This window comes from Artemia franciscana, chromosome 3 (assembly GCF_032884065.1).
Source record: "Artemia franciscana chromosome 3, ASM3288406v1, whole genome shotgun sequence".
In the NCBI taxonomy this organism is placed as follows: domain Eukaryota; kingdom Metazoa; phylum Arthropoda; class Branchiopoda; order Anostraca; family Artemiidae; genus Artemia; species Artemia franciscana.
Window position 1 is genome coordinate 15932936 of NC_088865.1, and position 17079 is coordinate 15950014.

A 17079-nucleotide genomic window follows, 5' to 3' on the forward strand; every position below is an offset into this window, starting at 1 on the left:
TTCCATTAAAATGAGCCCTCTCGCGACATTCTAGGACTACTTGGTCAATACGAAAAAACAAACATACAAATAGACACGCACCCATGATCGGTTTTCTGGCAAATAATACTGAGTTCCACATTTATGCAGATAAAATCTTGAAACTTCTACAATAGGGTTCTCTGATACGCTGAATGCGATGATGTGATTTTTGTTAAAATCGTATGACCTTTAAGGGGTGTTTTGCCCCTATTTTCCAAATTCTTGTAAAATTAGCATACAAATTCTTTTGATGCATCTATGAGTATCAAAATTCCATTTTTTAGAGTTTCGTTTACTATTGAGCCGTGTTGCTCCTTACTACAGTTTGTTACCACGAACTGTTTGATATACCAACAACTCACTGCAGCACCAAGCCAGTTCACGTACGTCGCAATAAATAAACCTTTCTAGAAAAAATTTCGAAGTAGAAGGAGGTCTTGACGGGTGCTAGAGCCCAAAAAAAGACCTAACCTGGTACCATTTCATTATCTCAGTCCAAAACGCAGAATCAAACAGTTCATGAAAACGAACTGTAAGTAAGTAACTGTAAGTAACTTGGCTCAATTGCTACCGAAACCATGCAAAAGAGAATTTTGATATTAATAGATACATTAAAAGGTTCAGCTTATTATGCTGATTCCAAATATATAAAGTTCATAAAGTTTAGTTTTACCCATCAAAAGTTAAGAGTCTTAGAAAAATTGCCCGATTCTTGAAATAGGGGGAAACACCCCCTAAAAGTCAAGGAGTCTTGATAAAAGTCACCCATCAGATTCAGTGTACCTAAGAGCCCCATCATAGAGGTTTCAAGCTCCTTCATACAAAAATGTGGCAGATCACGGATGTGTGTTTGTTTACTATTATTATTAGTGTCATCCATGATCGTATGAAAAAATGGTCCTAAAAGATGGGGAGACGGCACATTCAAACGGAAATTAGAAGTTCTAGTGCTCTTTTTAAGTGACAAAATAGATTAGAGAGCAGCTGGTCCCCCTTCCACGCCCATTTATTTCCCAAAGTTATCTGATCAAAAGTTTGATATGGCCATTCTGTTCAGTATATTTAAAGATCAAATAGATATGTCTTTATGGATAAAGTGACCCCCATAGTCCATGGAGAGAGGCCTGTAAGTTATGAAAATTGCCCATTAATTAAGTATATTATTTGTTATTGGGAAGTATACAGACATTTTTTGGGGGGATGGGTTGTACTTGGGGTGGATTTCTATTAGGACAATCGTCCTTAGGGAGGGGGGTTCGCTAAAGAATTTTCTAGCGAAAATTTTACATTGCGGGGATTTGGAAGAAATCCAATGTGAAAATCTTTTAATTGTCTTACATTATCTTTTCCAACTCAATTTTGCATGTGAATATATTCCAGAGGAAATACCCGGGGTTATTTTCCACGAGTTTTGATATCGGGAAAAAAAAATTTACGGAAGGGGGCATTTCTGGAGTGATCGAGAGACTGACTAGAGATTAGAGTCTTTCAAATTAATCTATGCTAAGGATGATTTTTCAGGCTGAATCGTGCGCATGAAATTTTACAGGAAAAGGGGATTTTCAGCGAGGATGGAACTGTCTGGAGAAAACTTGAAGGGGAATGGGTGTACTTTACGTTAGATACAATTTTCACGGAGGAGTTTCTCGTGACGGGGGGGGGGGGTTTATTTCACCAAAGGTGAGCCAGATTTACGTGCATTACTAGAAAAACTAAATAAGAAGAAAAACAAGTTTTTTTTAACTGAAGATAAGGAGCAACATTAGAACTTAAAACAAACAAAAATTACTCCGTGTATGAAGGGTTGCCCCTCCTCAATACCTTGCTCTTTACGCTAAAGTTTGACCGTTTGTCGCTGTTTGACAGGGGCCATTTAACTAGAATAGGAAACTTTTAACTCTAAACTTTAAACTTTTTTAAGTACTAATAGCTTTAGCGCAAAGAGCAAAGCATTAAGGAGGCGGCAACCCTGCATATACAGAATAATGTATGTCTATTTTGATTTTTAATGTTGCTCTTACTTTCAGTAAAAAAAACTTGTGTTTTTTATTTAATTCCAAACAGAAGTGGCTATTGGATAGTTGACAGCAGTATTTTTGGATGCGCAAGAAGCTGCTCCTTTTTTGGATCTCTAAAATTATTCTATTTAGATTGCAAAGAAACTATCTTGGCAATGGGACCAGGGGACCGTTGCTAACCTTAAGCACTTCTATATTAAAATTTTGGACTGCCAGCAGCTTGCTTGAGTCAAGCTTTCTTTTCGAAAGCAAAAACACTGCTCAGCAAAATGAAAGCTTGGCAAAACCCCTTTAGATTGCCCCCTTTTAACGCTCATTTTGATATCAATAGATACGTTATAAAAATCAGATTATTATGCTGATTCCAAATATATTAGATTCACTAAGTTTAGTTCTACCCATCAAAAGCTAGGAACCTGAGAAAATTTGCCCGATTTTTGAAATATGGAGAAAACAGCTCCTAATAGTCAAGGAATTTTGATAAAAACCACATTATCAGATTCAGAGTGCTTGAAAACATTTTTGAAGAAGTTTCAAGCTCCTATATACAAAAGTGTGGAATTTTGTTATTTTTGCCAGAAGACAGATCACGGATGCGGTTTTTTTCCCATGATCGTATTGAAGTAATGGTCCTAGAAGATCGGAGAGGGCGCATTCAAACAGAAACTAGAAGCTCTATTGCTCTATTTAAGTTACAAAAAGATTGGGAAGCAACTGGCCCCCCATCCCACGCTCATTTATTTCCCGAAGTTATCTGATCACAATTTTGACATGACCATTTTCTTCAGTATAGTTAAAGATCAAATAAATATGTCTTTAGGAGTAAAATGACTCCCCACAGTCCGTGGAGAGAGGCCTGTAAGTTCTGAAAATTGTCCATTGTTTACTTATAGTATTTTTTTTTTATTTGGAAATATAAAGAAATTTTAGGGGGGGGGGGATTTGTTGTACTTTGTGAGATCCAAAAAAGGAGTAGCTTGTCGCTTATTTAAAAATGCTGCTAAACAAAATGAAAGCTTGAAAAACCTCTTCAGAAGACCCCCTTTGACATTGACTCTAAATCTTCAATTCAGATAACTGACTACTGAATGGCTCGGTGACAAATGAAAACCATTTTTTTCAGCCCAAGACACGAATTGCACACAAGTTTCAAGAATGTAATATCATATTTATTAATGCGGCTGGAGGTCTACACTTTCCATAAAAAATCAGATATTTTAGGGCTATCATTTTCTTGCAATAAAGTTAAATTGGTGGCATAAAAAAATAGAAACGAAATCAGTGTTGTTCCTGCGACATAACTAACAATAATCAGAATTTCAGTCTAAACTCTATAACTATTACATTGGGTAATTAAAACAACATACATTGTTTTATGAAGCTAATATGTTAATCTTTATTCATAGGTAGAAATTCGTTTTTTTACATTTTACTTTGAGTTACGCCTGGTTAGAAAGGGCCATTCTGTCCTTTTCTGGAAAGAAAGAAATATCCATAAAAACTAATGACGTAAGTAAAGCTGTCCATAAAAAAAGAAAAGAAATATTCATATAAACTAATTACATTAGTGAAACTTTCTATCAAATGTATTCTAGGATGATTTAAATGTAATGATGCTTAAAACGATGTGTGGTTACTAGTCGCACTAGCTGAATGCATTGCACGCTGGAATCGCATCCTGTGCCCGTAAGGGCAGAGACTCAAATCCTGGAGGTGTCAAAGATTATTTGATTTGGAACCCAGGTCAGCCGTGTGAATCTTTAAGCTCAGGTAGAGCCAGGCTCCAAATGGGAACCTGGAGAAATCTGGGAGAAAACACGGGCAGCGTCAGATGATGCTTCCACAACCACGCATAGCACTCCTGACCGAACGCAGGGAATCATTAGATCGAAACCTTCGCTATGCGGGTCATTGGTCAGCATGTAAAAAAAATGATTGTTAAAATTTTGAGTTGACAACCACTGTTTTACTGCCATCTGTTTCCATATAATGTCTTATGGAAAAGTACGCAAGATGCACTTTTCTGATCGCCCTTTTAATTATTGTTAATGTTGTACATTGTGTTCTAGCAAGCTCCGTTTGTGGTGAAAGTAGAGAGTAAGAACGGAACAGCTACTTTTGAAGGATATTGCATTGATTTGCTAAAAGAACTACAGGAGCGTCTTGGTAAGATAGTTTGCATATAACCTTCTTGCACAAAAATTATCTTCCATTAAATTAAAAAAAAAGACAAAAAACAACAAGAAACAGTGATGATAACCCCAGTCACTTCATTTAATTTTCAATTTTCTGTGACAATATCTGACCTCTGAACACTGAAAATCAATTTCCTTTATTGAATATCTTTTAGGAGGTGGAATACTTTGCAGGATATCATTTAGGAGGTAAGATAATTCACATTTAAATAAAAACAACGAATAAAAAGTAGTTTTCCATAGAATATTCTTATTCGACAACTCTATCGTTTGATATAAAATTCAAATGTCCACTTAGTACAATTTCTCTCTGACAGCAGAATTATCGAGCAGCAGACAACATTAATATTGATTTATTTCGTTTTCCCTGCTCTGTGGTAATATTAGACCTCACGCAACTCTATTCAAATTTAGACAATGTAATCAACTTCAGTATTTTATATATAGTTAACGCTGTTTAATTTTTATTCAACTGAATAAGAGGCTTGACTAAAGAGGATAGGGTGAAAAGATACAGCGACGTCCCCTGACAGATCAAAACGCACAAAAAAAGTCCGAGCTCTATAATAAGTGTTGCTAGGGAGATTACTTCTATTTCATGAGCGAAAAAAAAAATTCCAAACTCTACAATAAATTATGTTGTAGCCAATATTGGCGTCCACGCAGTTTTAACCCATCATAATTCTTCTTGAACCTACACAATACAGTCAGCTTCAACACCCAATTTATCGTAAACCCTTTTTTCTTTTCTTTTTTTTTTTTATTGGAGACAAAATTTATTAGGAGGGATTCCAAGAGAGGGGAGACGGGGCAGTTGTCTCAGTCTTAGAAGACTGAAATTATGCAAAGATAAAAGGCTGAACTCCATAATACTTAGACAATAAGGCACCCTGATACAGCCCATTAGTGCACAGTGTTTGCCAATATTTTATCCCTCCCCCCCCCCAAAAAAAAAATATATGCACTTTTTCCCGAAATTTCTTTCTAAGAAATTTCTTGTAAGAAAAAAAATTATTTTTTAAAATTTATGTTTTTCTTTTGAGCTCAAGCTTAATACTTTTTCTTCTTCTATGAATTAATTTAGCTTTTCCCTACATTTTCAGAAGGAATGTTGGAAATTCCTAATGAAATCAAAAGTTGTTTACTGCAATTTTCTCGTTTTCTTAAAACTTCGTCCTGTCTCAGAAACGAGCTGGAATTATGCAGTTGGATTTGTACAGAAACTTCTAAAATTGTATCGACAAAAGAAAATCAGCTGAAATTATAATTGGCTAATGGAAACCATCCCTCTTTTAAAATCTTACACACTTTTTTTTGTGTTTTACGTATTTCAACAACTAAATTATATTTTAGCAGCAAAATTAGAAACTTGGTGGAAAAGGTAGAGAAAATCTAAATTTTCGCTTTTTCTGTGGAAAACTCATTGTTTTGTATTTTCTTAGGTTTTGAATATGAAGTGTACGAGTCTCCTGACGGTCTATACGGCTCTCTTGCTGAAAACGGGTCTTGGAGTGGAATGATAAAGGAAGTTATGGAAAAGGTTTGTACCAAACATTGTAAATAGCTAATTGTTTAGTAGAAACAGTAGAACGAAATCAGAAACAAAAGTAGAGACAAACACGTCGAAATTGAAGGTCAAAAAGTGTAGTTAAAAACCTTTGAAAAATAAAGAACAAAGGTTTTAGGTACTGTTAAAAAAAAGAGGTATTGTATCAAAAGACCACAATTTTTTTCCTTTTGAGAAAGGGTAAAAAAATGGGGAAATAGGAATATTCTCTTAAAAATTCCAACACATTGTTAGTCAGCTTTTAAACAGTCTTTCTTCGCTTATTTTCTCTCCCGAATTAGTAGCGACGCAGTATTGCGCTGTACTATCGTTTCCTGCAATGTGCACTACGTCTCCCACGTATTAGGAGTTTTAGATAGGGTTTAGGTTTTTTTCTAGGGTATTAGGAACGAATTCTCTAGCCCATATACTTACTCTCAGTAATATAGTCCTTTTTTTTGGATGGCTAGGTTTCTAATAAAACCCTTTTGTTCCAGTGTCTGCGAGCAATCTATAACAATAGTGGCTAAACTAAAAAAAAGAAAAAAAAATTACTTTCCATTTACCATCCTTCTCTTTTTCAATTGTCCAAAGACGCTCTTCAAGATAGACTAGGGTGACGTCTTAAAAACGGAAGTACTTAGTTTTAGAATCTAATAGTATCCCTCCCCCCTATTCTGCAACATGTTGCTATAACAAATTCTTAACGGTCGCTCAATGTTGCCTAATAGATTATGAAAAACTGGAACAACTATAAATTGAACTGCCGAAAACTGTGTTACAACTAAAAGAATTATTATCTAGAGGCCTTAACTAGGAACAAATTGGAATCCATTGGTTTTAACAAAAATTGACTAGCCAACAGTCGTGATTATTTTTATCGGTACTACAATATTCATGTCTCTGAGGTAATTCATAGAGAAAAGTTGTCATAGCAGCAATTTTTAAAAGTTTGACGATTATTAGAAGTACGCAAAACCCTAAATTACATGAATTTCTGAAACTATGTCTTTCGAGATAACATGAACTCCCCCTCCCCTGGGGATAGGTTTTTCAGTTGTAAAATTTACCCGTTGTTTTCATATAGTATTTGTTATTGGGAAGTTATACAAATTTTTCAAGAGAGTGAAGAGGATTTGTGATTGGGATGGGTTTCCATTTGGATAATTTTCCGTGTAGAGAAAGCTTTCCAGGTAAACTTTATAGGAAAAATTTTACACAGTGTAGATTTGACAGAAATACCATACGAAATTCTTTTTGATTATCGTACTTTCTCTTTGCCTACTCAGTTTTGCATGTGTAGTTCCCCTGGGAAGTCTTTTGCGTGTTTGGATTCTGGGAAATAATCTCCAGGAAAAGGGGGGTTTCCGGAGTGATCGAAAAAAGATTAGAACTTAGTCTTTTTAAAAAAAAAAAACAATTTGCAAAGAACAACTTTTTGGGCATAATCTTCTGCAAGAAACTTTTTGGTGAGGGCGGAGGGATTGTCAGCGAGGATGCAATTGCCTGGAAGGAATTTTACAGGGGGTTTACCTTACGTAGGAGGAACTTTCCACGGAGGTGTTTCTTGTTAGGTAAAGGAATTTTTCATGGAGGGTGAGACAGATTTGCCGGCATTATTTGACAACGATCAGAAACTAAATACAAAAACAGGTTTTTTTCAACTGAAAGTAAGAAGCAACATTATAACTAAAATCGAACAGAAATTATTCTGAATATGAAGGGATTATCCCCCTCATCAATACCTTGCTCTTTACGCTAAAGTTTGACTGTGTTTCCGATGAAACACAAGAACGACATCTGAGACACAAGGGCTGTTTAATTAGCATAGGAAGCTTTTCTGAAAGTGCTAAAAGCTTTAACGTGAACAGCAAGGTATTGAGAAGGGTGGCAACCACTTCATATATAGAACAATAATTAATATTCGTTTTGTGTTTTAACGCTGTTCCTTACTTTCAGTTAAAAAATATTTTTATATTTAATAATATAATAAAGCGCCTGGACTACATCAGCTAACTCATTTGCAGATTCCGAAGGGGAATATAAGCTGTTTTCAATAATTCTACGTAGGTTTATTTTGATTCTACGTAGGTCTATTTTGATGCGTAGATTCGGGTTGAAGTTGATTAAGCTAAAAAATAAAGACAGAAAAGTTTTGGGCAATTCTAGATTAAATAATTAGTAGAAAAGTGGGAAAGCCTTATTCTTGGAATGATGGCGTAGGTCATCGTGATTTACCTGCAGATGTAGAAATTCAGGTAAAATTTATTTTAGTCCTTACTTTAGACCTTAAATCCTCCTGTGCCGGCAGAAACACCTAAAGTATCCACGAAGAACCGCCAGTTGTCCCGTATGTGCACAACCGCCAAAACATCGACCCATTGAGGTTGTATCGTCGTTTGAATATTGGACAGGTCTCGTCTATATATGTGAAGCAAGGTGTTTTTTGGTCAACCCTTCCTGCGGTTTCTCTGAGGCTGTCATTCCAAGGTCTAGCTTGGGGTCAGTAGTGATGTCTCTCTTCTTTTAACAACACAGATAGGGGGTTAACTATTGGAGCTACTTTTTCCTCAGGACTTAATTACGCACACCTGGGAAATACTATAGCGCAAGTGCATAGTATAACTACGTAATAGGGTCTGCTTGTTACATCATCGGGAATGTTCTCTAAGACATACACTGTCTGTTACGTAATAGTTTCTTTTTAAAAATACCTTCGGTGCTTTTTCACCTCAAGATTTCTTTGGATGTTAAGTCATAAGGAATGTTTTCTCAGAGAAGCAGGTGCATGTTACGTAATAGGGAACGTTTTCAAAGAGGTGCAGGTGTTAATTATATAACAGGGAATGTTTACTTTGGTTTTTATGTAATAGGGTTTGGAAGTTAGATCATAGTTTTTTTTCATTGTTGCGTAATAGGATGTGTTAGAGTCCACTAGTGAAGCTGGGGAATTTTATTAAGAATTTTTTAAGACGTTTTTCAAACCCTTCAAGATGTCGCTGGTTGTTATGTAATAGGGGAATGTTTACGAGTGTTTAGGATGATGTATTCACACATAACTTGTTTCTTCAGGCACCATGGGGAACCCCTAATTTTAACTGTGGAGGGCACTCGCGCGGGATGTTAAAAACAGTTTAAGAGATTTCATTTTCTCTCAAGGCGTTTTTTTTTCTTTCAAGGTTTTTTCTTTAGGAAATTTCATTTTCTTTCAAGGGGTTTTTCTCAGGGAACCTTTATATTAACAACGATTTTTGGCTCCAATACACTTCGAAATGGATTCCCCGTCAATGGATTTCTGCCTTGGACATTAGGACCAACAAGTCTTTCTAATGATTCGGCTAATACATTCTACATGATAACCAATTGCACACAAGGAGAATCCTCTGATCTTACTAGAATGAGAGAGATAGAGAGAGGGGGAAAGAGAGAGAGAGAGAGAGAACAACTTATTTGTTGTTCTCAAGAAAAATATAAGTCGAAAAATCATTTGAGAGCGAGAGAAAGAGAGAGAGAGAGAGAGAGAGAGAGAGAGAGAGAGAGAGTAATCTAGTGACATCATACTTTAAATCAACTAAACCTCTCTCTCTCTCTAGTTTCTCTCTTTCATCTAGTGACATCACACTTAATCAATTTAATCTCTCTCTCTCTCTCTCTCTCTCTCTCTACCCCTCTCGCTTTCGCTCTCTCTCTCTCTCTCTTTCTCCATCACATTTTAAATCAATTAAACATGTTTGGGCAGGATTTGATAAATTGTCGACTTATTTGTTGTTCTCAAGAAAAATATAGGTCGAAAAGTCCTTTGAATAGAGTCTTAAATCCTCACTGAATTTCTAAGTAGTGTTCAAAAGCAAGAAAGAGAGAGAGAGAGAGAGAGAGAGAGAGAGTGACATCATACTTTAAATCAACTAAAGAGAGAGAGAGAGAGAGAGAGAGAGAGAGAGAGAGAGAGAGAGAGAGAGAGAGAGAGAGAGAGAGACAGAGAGAGATAACAACTTATTTGTTGTTCTCAAGAAAAATATAGGTCGAAAAATCATTTGAGAGAGAGAGAAAGAGAGAGAGAGAAAGAAAGAGGGAGAGAGAGAGAGAGAGAGAGAGAGAGAGAGAGAGAGAGAGAGAGAGAGAGAGAGACAAAGAGAGAGAGAGAGCAATCGAGTGGCATCATACTTTAAATCAACTGAAGAGAGAGAGAGAGCGAGAGAGCTGTTTGGGCTTGATTTGATAAATTGTCGACTTATTTGCTGTTCTCAAGAAAAATATAGGTCGAAAAATCATTTGAATGATAAATTGAGAGAGAGTAATCTAGTGACATCACACTTTGATGTCATGTCACTAGTGACATCAGAGAAAGAGCGAGAGAGAGATAGAGACAGACAGACAGAGAGAGAAAGGGAGCGAGAACAACTTATTTGTTGTTCTCAAGAAAAGTATAGGTCGAAAAATCATTTGAGACAGAGAGAGGGGAGAGAGAGAGAGTAATCTAGTTACATCACACTTTAAATCAATTAAACCTGTTTGGGCAGGATTTGATAAATTGTCGACTTATTTGTTGTTCTCAAGAAAAACATAGGTCAAAAATCATTGAATAGAGTCTTAAATTCTCACTGGATTCCTAAGTAGTGTTCAAAAGCAAGGAAGAGAGAGAGAGAGAGAGAGAGAGAGAGAGAGAGAGAGAGAGAGAGAGAGAGAGAGAGAGAGAGAGAGTGACATCATACTTTAAATCAACTAAAGAGAGAGAGAGAGTGAGTGACAGAAAGAGATAAAAACTTATTTGTTGTTCTCAAGAAAAATATAGGTCGAAAAATCATTTGAGAGAGAGAAAGAGAGAGAGAGAGAGAGAGAGACAGACAGACAGAGAGAGACAGAGAGAGAGAGAGAGAGCAATCGAGTGACATCATACTTTAAATCAACTGAAGAGAGAGAGAGATAGAGAGAGCTGTTTGGGCTGGATTTGATAAATTGTCGACTTATTTGCTGTTCTCAAGAAAAATATAGGTCGAAAAATCATTTGAATGATAAATTGAGAGAGAGTAATCTAGTGACATCACACTTTGATGTCACTAGTGACATCAGAGAAAGAGCGAGAGAGAGAGAGACAGACAGACAGACAGAGATAGAGACAGACAGACATACAGAGAGAGAGAGAGAGAGAGAGAGACAGACAGACAGACAGAGAGAGAAAGGGAGCGAGAACAACTTATTTGTTGTTCTCAAGAAAAGTATAGATCGAAAAATCATTTAAGACAGAGAGAGGGGGAGAGAGAGAGAGTAATCTAGTTACATCACACTTTAAATCAATTAAACCTGTTTAGGCAGAATTTGATAAATTGTCGACTTATTTGTTGTTCTCAAGAAAAACATAGGTCAAAAATCATTTGAATAGAGTCTTAAATCCTCACTGGATTCCTAAGTAGTGTTCAAAAGCAAGGAAGAGAGAGAGAGAGACAGACAGAGAGAGAGAGAGACAGAGTGTGAGATGTCAAAATAGAGCCCTGAGGTAGTCTGCACTTTACTTGAAAAGGAGAGAAAAAATGTCGTTTAGTTCAATTTGAAGGGATCCACTACGCAGAAAACTATCAAAACACTTTAGATAGATACTATGAAATTTAAAGGATCGTTACGTTTGAGTTAAATTTTAAAATCCACTCTGTCAAAGATCTTTCTAAAATCAAAAGAATTTCACCAAATTGGAAATATTCATTTATAGTATCAAAAAGACAATGTACGGCGCTGGGCATTGAGTGGCCTTCTTTAAATTCAAGCTGGATCTCAACATCCACATTTTTACAAAGTTATTATGAATCCTTTTATGCACAAACATTTTCTGAGACATGGGGAAGGTTTGTTGTGGATCTATAATTCACAACATCTATCTTTTAAGTGTGCCAGGGAATACAACGGTTCGAGAGGACTTATTGTATTTGTTGACGAAAAACAGTAGTAAATAAAATATCGCTATTTTGAAAGACTTCAGATTAATGCCATCTGTCACTTCTTATTTAGACTTGATCGTTTTCCCAACCTCTTAAACTTCACCTCTAGTTCACGCCGGAAACTTGATTTCACTTCCAATTCCTCTGTCATTCAAAATTTCATCTTCCTGAAAAACCCCTACTTAAATTTTCTACCCTTCCACCTGTATATTTTGAACTACACTTGAAAAGAAAAATCACAGAATTATTTGTAATAATCATTTTATCATTAATAATTTCTGCTTAAATTATCAGCTAACTGAGTGGAGCTTTTCTCTTCTTTTCCAATTTGTCATTAACAACCTTCCAAAATTCTATTAGTATTATCCTTATCTAAAGTCAATTGATTCGCTACGTTGGCATCTATTTGCTTTGGTGTTTTATAAACTGTTCTTCTCATCAAGTTTGCTATGTTGCGTATCATTTTGAATTATCCCAGTTTCTTGACACATTTACTGTTTAAGTAGTCCATATACAAGTGATTTCTTAAATTTAATGCTTCAGGAATTCCCGGTGTTATTCAAGGCTTCCTGAGCTCATCTGCCGTTTCACAAATTTCACATGGCAAGTCTTGTCATACATTGACTTTACGATCGCGATCAAATGCATTGGAAGTTTCTTCTTTCATTTTACAAAGAAGTGTGTTAATATACCGATTATTCGTTTTTATCATATTATCAAAACGTTTTATATTAATATTTAATATAGATATATTCCTTGAAATTAGAGAAGCATCGGGTAATTCTCTTCTTCCCCACAACCTCACTAGATGACCTCCGAAATAAGTTGAATTTTAAAACTGCATATAGTAGTTTACAAGTATTTCACAGAGATATTACCTCCTATTATAAATTTACAAATGTTAAAGAAGAAATTTTTAAACAAAAGACGAGAAGAAGGAAGAAGAAATTCTTATCGATAAGAAATTTTTAGTGCGCAAAGTTTTCCTTGCGATCTATGCCATTAAGTCATGTTTTTTTCTCATTCAATTTTTGTGCCACAAGAAATGTAAAAACGTACCTTGAGATTTATTGTTTTTGCCAATAATAGCACTAATGTAATGGATGTCTCTAATTCTCGAAGTTAACATGATTTTTGAGAACGATGAAGTTTCTACAAGCAAAAAGGATTGAATTGATTAAAAGAATAAGTCTGAAACAAAAGTGAACACATACTTCACTTTGCAAAAGTTTACAATAGTCTCTTCCACAAAAATAAATTTTAATCTTAGAAATGTTTGGACTATGTCGAATAAAAAAAAAATAATTGTAACCATGATATCGTTTTATAAGATAGTATTTATTTTCAAAATGGCTATCACAAGCTCTTGATAGAGCCGAATTCGCTTCACAAGTCCAAAAAGAAAAGCCAAAACAAAGAAACAACTAAAACAGCAGAACAAAAGTAGAAAATAAAAATGGTCAAGAAAAATTTAACGCAAATGAAAAAGCGAAACGGTCAAAGTACAAGAAATAAAATGAACTTTATGCGATTAATGTCAAAAACAAAAACAGAAAGGGTGGGATAAAAAAAATCATAGGCTAAAACAAAGACATTGCCGAAAACATCGTTTAGTGCTCTGCTCTATTTTCTTTTTTCCATGAAGCTGTCAGAGACTTTACTGCCAATGACATTAAAATAGGCTTTTAATGTTAGTGATAAATTAAAGTAACTGAAAAATATACTTCCAGAAAGCTGACATTGCACTTGGAGCATTATCTGTAACAGCAGAAAGAGAAACGGTCATCGATTTTACAATACCCTACTATGATCTTGTAGGAATCACGATTCTCATGAAGAAACCAATTATTCCAACTTCATTATTCAAATTTTTAACTGTCTTAGAAAATGAAGTCTGGGGTTGTATTCTTGGAGCATATTTTCTGACCTCGTAAGTCCATAAAATTAGCATATTGCACACTATTTTCTCCTTCTATTAAACTGTTTCCTCAGCCAAGAAATGCACTATTTAAGATGTGAAGTATAACAATACGAGGAAGGTATTGTCAATACAATTTCAGTACTAGTTAGTGAGACAGACTTAAAGCTTTTTACATTTGTGATTATTTACGATATTATAGGAATATTTTCATAGTGTATCTTCGCAAGCTAAAATTATGAAATACGAGACAAACACAAGAGTACTAGGGGTAATATCCATCAGTATTGTTTGTGTATTTACAACTACCACTGCCAATATAGCTTGTTGCTCTATTTAGCTATCTGGGGCTAACACATTGGTAAACACTCCTCTTCTTTTAAGGTTTGGACTGGCTAAAGTAATAAAAATATTACATAATACAATTTGTCTACTAGAAAGTTAGCTATATCTTTGTTATCGCAAAAAAAAGCTTTTACTACCTTTGATACCAATCTTTAGTTTCAGATATTGATATTAGCATAGAACGCTATATACACCTAAATGTTTAATGTAAATCAGATTATAACATTTGGGGTGGCTCATCGCATTTCTTTATAGCTGTTTCATCGGCCAACATACCAGTCCCCTTTTTCTGCATTCTGAACATAAGAGGGCAAAAGTTTTTAAAGGCAAATCTAAAGTAAGCTCGTAAATTTCCAGTTGTGGTTTCATTATTCAAATGGATTTCGTACAGACCTAGTCAGCGCAGTTTTATGGTCATAGTGTTCGAGATATACTGCACTTAGTAGAGAATGTCAACGTTGTTTTTTTTGTTTTTTTTTTTGGCCATTTTATTTTAATTATAACAGTCAAAAAGTATCAAAACCTTGCTTCCAGGAGTAATATAATGTGCGCCAACTCAAAATGAGGTTCCAAAGCTATTTGCATAGCCCCATTCAAAAACTGAGCGTTATAAACAAGCTTTTGTAAAAAGTTCGAAATCTTATACCTTGCTGAAATCAAAGTCATGTTCGGTTATGAATCAGAGTCATCCCCAGCTCTGCCTGTACAAACATTTATGCAGCTGTTGAATCTGGATTATTCTGAAATTTATTCATCAATCTCGATAGTAATCAATAACACTTTCATTCAATCACACTCGCCCTCACTTGCCACTCTCATTCATGGTTACTAATATTCCAGCAAAACCATATTACCCACGCACAGTTCTACAATAACAGAAAAATCAACACTAACAACTCAAAGGAGCGAACGGACACTGAAATCTGAGAGGTGATTCAACTGTGTGTAATGCTGTAGAATCCCAGTCAGGTAACTCCATTCACAAAATTCAAAAAAAGAGATAAGGGAGCGCGGTAGATTCAACAGAGAAAAATTAATACGAGTAACTTCATATTCAGCACCTCATCACAAGATGCTCGATGTAGAAAAAACTCAGGTCAGTTAGCTAAACACAGAGAGACATCTATACATCATGCTATTCCTTTTAGTCAGAATGGGGCAAAGAAGAGCTGGGAATGCAAATGGCCGTCGAGAAGCAAAATTTAACCAAGATTGGTGCTTACATCACCCGGGTTTTATTACGAAATTAATATTTTATTATTCGAAGCCAAGAATAGCCCTTTATGAGCCGAGAATTTTTTGTGAAAAAAATAACCCAGAAATGCCTACATGCTACCAAGGCCAGAAATCTTATGCGCAAGAGGGCACAAACTAGAACCGAGATTGTAGGAATTGTTTCAGATAATTCCAAGCAGTGCCTCCGAGAATAAAAGAGATGGGGCTGAGGTTACAAGTAATGTAGCCGAAATCCCCAGTAAAAAGAGAAATTTTATGTATAAGAAATATTTTATTAGGGATTACAAAAACGGAGCCAGGAATTATAACCGAGGATTCTAAAAACTTTCACTGAGAATGTAAAAACGGAACTGAGATAGAGAGAATAGAAGCCAAAAATACCAGTAAAAAAATAACCACATATCAAGCAATTTTATTTCGAGAGTTACAAAAATGAGGCCATAATATAGAAATCGTAACTGAGAATTTCCAGAATAATAACCAAGTAGCCACAAAGTTGAATTGAGATTAAAAAAATAGTAATCGAGATTCCTAGTAAATCATTCATGTATAAAGAAAAAAGATTGTGCTGTGAACTTCTAAAATAGAGCCAAACAAACACAAAGTAGAAACAATAGGGAATTGTTTCTAAATAGAGCCAATAATTCAGAAATTGGAGTTTCCCTCTTGTTGCTCCCCCTTTTACTTTGTTCATACTTTTTTATTCTGAAATTGAAACAATTTATTTTTTTTATTATAATTCCTATATTCACGGCGTCGGCCGCTTAAAGATATCTGATATGCCGCTATTCAATTACCTCGCTCTGATAGATTTTAATTGTCAGTTGAAGCTTCTTTTCAAGGAGTGAACAGAAAGATTAGCAGGAACAACATCCCAAGGAAGATCGTTCCAAATAGTTCCAGTGCAGCACCGGATGAAGCTCTTGCTCAAGTACTTTTATTTGAGTACACATATAGCGCATTCAGCATATAGCGGGGATCTATATTTAGCAGTGGGTCTGATATAAGTAGTGATGCCTCGGTGGTTTTAGAATGGCCCAAAGCCGCTATTCCTATCTTCATTTAATGATTTAAGTTGAACGGCGACCCCTCAAGACATAGATGTTACTAATTTTCCAAAAAAGCAGGTGTCTGTTATGTCATAGGGAATGCTTTCTAGGAGACGCAAGCGTCGGTTTCTTAAAAAATCTATGAGGGCCAGGGCTAGCTTGCTGCAGGATTACCGTGGTTGTTACATAATAGAGAATCTTTTAAGAAAAAACTTTCAGGGGCTTCTTTACTTAAGGAATTCTTTGGATTTTATGAAATAGGGTTTGGTTGTTACATAATAGAGTGTTTTTTCTTAATAACCCGCGAAGGATAGGAAAAAACCTTCGGGGCCCGCTAGTGGGGGACCTTCAAGACAACGGACCCATAGTGAGCAATTCCACAAGCCCCTAGCATTCACTTCCATGGGCGCCCTAGAATCCAATTTCATCGGGGGCCCCAGCTTCCGATTCCCTCGGGGGGATTGGCTTTTGTATGCTGATTTCAAATATATAAATTTCATTAAGTTTAGTCTTACCTATCAAGGGTTAAAAGCTTGAGAAAGTTTTCCTGATTTTCGAAAAAAGGGAGAAACACCCCTAAAAGTCAAGTGAACTTGATGAAAATCGCACCATAAGATTCAGCAATATCCGAGAATTCAACTGTATAGGTTTCAAGCTCCTATCTGTTTTTTTCATTTTTTTTTTGTTTTACCCAGGGGTGATCTTATCAACTCACAGGTCCTATAATATTAGAAGAGGGTTCATTAGAATGGAAATTAAATTTTAGTGCCTTTTATAAGTAACCAAAACAATTGACAGACAACTAGGCCAACTCCCCTGCC

At 35.6% G+C, this 17079-nt stretch overlaps 1 protein-coding gene across 5 annotated transcripts in view; it reads left to right on the forward strand.

The window, feature by feature from the left end:
• Positions 1-17079, forward strand: part of LOC136024936 (ionotropic receptor 25a-like) — a 121117-nt gene that overhangs the window by 64506 nt on the left and 39532 nt on the right. For 4 of the 5 annotated variants that reach the window (XM_065700524.1, XM_065700523.1, XM_065700527.1 and 1 more), the window contains 3 exons: positions 4109-4205; positions 5677-5774; positions 13441-13640. In XM_065700524.1, coding sequence (XP_065556596.1) covers positions 4109-4205; positions 5677-5774; positions 13441-13640 — 395 coding nt within the window. The remainder of the gene's footprint in view (positions 1-4108; positions 4206-5676; positions 5775-13440; positions 13641-17079) is intronic. The other variant, XM_065700525.1, reaches the window with a different exon arrangement.